At 54.8% G+C, this 2,357-nt stretch overlaps 1 protein-coding gene across 1 annotated transcript in view; it reads left to right on the top strand.

Annotated features, from left to right (window-relative positions):
* Positions 1-1,635, top strand: part of LOC103460405 (dynamin-1-like) — a 9,659-nt gene extending 8,024 nt beyond the window's left edge. The window contains exons 11-18 of the mRNA XM_017303290.1: positions 11-120; positions 269-332; positions 402-515; positions 779-888; positions 966-1,077; positions 1,164-1,175; positions 1,254-1,421; positions 1,501-1,635. Coding sequence (XP_017158779.1) covers positions 11-120; positions 269-332; positions 402-515; positions 779-888; positions 966-1,077; positions 1,164-1,175; positions 1,254-1,421; positions 1,501-1,620 — 810 coding nt within the window. The 3' untranslated portion in view covers positions 1,621-1,635. The remainder of the gene's footprint in view (positions 1-10; positions 121-268; positions 333-401; positions 516-778; positions 889-965; positions 1,078-1,163; positions 1,176-1,253; positions 1,422-1,500) is intronic.
* The last annotated feature ends 722 nt before the right edge of the window (positions 1,636-2,357 follow it).

Genomic DNA, 2,357 nt, shown 5'->3' with positions numbered 1-2,357 from the left:
GTGTCTCTAGGGACCTTCAGATAACGGCTGTCTCTGCTGCGTCCCCCAGGTGATTCTGCTGATCGACATCGAGCTGGCCTACGTTAATACCAACCACGAGGATTTTATCGGCTTCGCAAAGTAAGATCCTTGAACTGATCAGAACCAGAGGAACACATCCGGTTCTGTTGGGTCCACCTGCCAGAGTATTTGGGTCAGGTGACCCACCTGAGCTGAAGCTGTGTCTCCCCTAACACAGAGTGTGTGTTTGTGTGTGTGCGTGTGTCAGCGCGCAGCAGAAGAGCAGCCAGATAAACAAGAAGAAGGCTGCAGGGAACCAGGATGAGATCATGGTGAGTGGACCGGTTGGTTCTGGTCCGGTTCTGATTGGGTTCTGATGGTACCTGATGTCTGTGGTTCAGGTGATCCGGAAGGGCTGGCTCACCATCAACAACATCAGCATCATGAAGGGCGGAGCCAAGGAGTACTGGTTTGTCCTGACGGCGGAGGCCCTGTCCTGGTACAAGGACGACGAGGTACCAGAACCAGAACCGCAGCCTCTACAGGCAGCTGCTAGACAGACCTGGTTCTGGTCCGGTCACACTGACCCGGCTGCAGCAATCCTGGTTTTGACCTGGACCGGTCTTGGTCTGGTTTCCTCAGATGGACGTTGAACAGCCGGTACCGGTCCAGAACCAGGACCGTTGGTGGTTCTGAGGACAGAGCTTCTGATGAGCCGGTTCTGACCTGGTTTCCAAGCAGAACCAGACCTGATGTGTCGCACTGTCGCCCCCTGCAGGAGAAGGAGAAGAAGTACATGCTGCCGGTGGACAACCTGAAGCTGAAGGACATCGAGAAGAGCTTCATGTCCAGCAAGCACGTCTTCGCCCTGTTCAACACCGAGCACAGGTTGACCTCTGACCCCGTCCTCTCTGTCCTCGGCCCAGTTCTGGACTCTCAGCCCGTCCCCTCCGCTGTCCCCGCAGGAACGTCTACAAGGACTACCGGCAGCTGGAGCTGGCCAGCGAGTCCCAGGAGGAGGTGGACAGCTGGAAGGCGTCTTTCCTGCGCGCCGGGGTGTACCCTGAACGCAGCGTGGTAGGCTCCGCCTCCGCGCTCCACCTCACTGCAGGGCCAGCTTTAAGCTCTGTCCTCACTCTGTCTGTAATGTCTCTGCCCTGCAGGATAAGGACAAGGTGAGTGGAGGGTTATGGAGCCGGGCCGGCCGGTTCTGGAGGTTCTGGAGCGGAGTGTGTGTGTGTGTGTCTTGGCAGGTGGAGGCAGAGGAGACCAGTTCTGACGGACAGATCCACAGCATGGACCCTCAGCTGGAGAGACAGGTGGAGATCGTCCGCAATCTGGTGGACTCGTACCTGTCCATCATCCACCGGACCGTGAGGGACCTGATCCCCAAGACCATCATGCACCTGATGGTCAACAACGTATGACTCACACACCTGGACAGGCGCCGACAGGTGCAGTCAGGACAAAGTGTCATGTGATGTCCGCTCTGCTTCCCAGACCAAGGAGTTCATCCACTCTGACCTGCTGGCTCACCTGTACTCCTGCGGAGACCAGAACAGCCTGATGGAGGAGTCGCAGGAGCAGGTGGGGGAGGGGCGTCAGGGGTCAAACTGTTGAATACCTACATAAGTAGTGGTTGGCCTTAAAGCTGCAGTAACGTATTAGAAGTTTTTTCCACATCGGAGGATGTGTCTCCATGGTGACAATCAGAGAACAGTTCGATCTGAAGAACTGCCCCAAGAACATCCAATTAGAGCCCAGAGGAGGGGCTTAGAGCTGTCAATCATTCTCAGGTACAGGCTACTAAATGTACTAATGGTGGACAAACAAACTACAGCTACAGGAATCCACTGTTATCAGTCGCTAAGTTAACTAGCATTAGCATTTGTGTCAGGCTCTGTTGTGGTGAACCAGCTGCAGTGCAGCAGACCAGGCCAAAGTTGGGCAGCGTGAACACGAGGGTGACTGACAGCGCGAACACCATCCCCCTCTCTCTGATTGGTTGTTTCTGACTGAGTGGTGTATTTCTGCAGTTGGCACCGGAGCACCGACCTCCATCGTTGCACAGATCGTCTGTTGTGACATGGAGACGTTATTTTCAGTCAGGCTAAAGCTACACCTGATATTAGCAGCTAGTTATCAGTGGATGCTAATGCTAACTATCTGCTAACAACGTCGATAGCTAGCTAGCTGCATTACGTTTAGCATCTATCATGGGTCAGTGTGAATTTAGCACCAGTCTGTCCCCGTCTCTGACTGTCCCTGTCCCTCTCTCTGTCTCTGACTCTGTCCCTGTCTCTGTCCCTGTCTCTGACTCTGTCTCTGTCCCTGACTCTGTCTCTGTCCCTGTCCCT

Source organism: Poecilia reticulata, unplaced genomic scaffold (genome assembly GCF_000633615.1).
Source record: "Poecilia reticulata strain Guanapo unplaced genomic scaffold, Guppy_female_1.0+MT scaffold_236, whole genome shotgun sequence".
NCBI lineage: Eukaryota > Metazoa > Chordata > Actinopteri > Cyprinodontiformes > Poeciliidae > Poecilia > Poecilia reticulata.
Note: the sequence above shows the minus strand (reverse complement) of the source record. Positions and strands in the feature narration are given on the sequence as shown.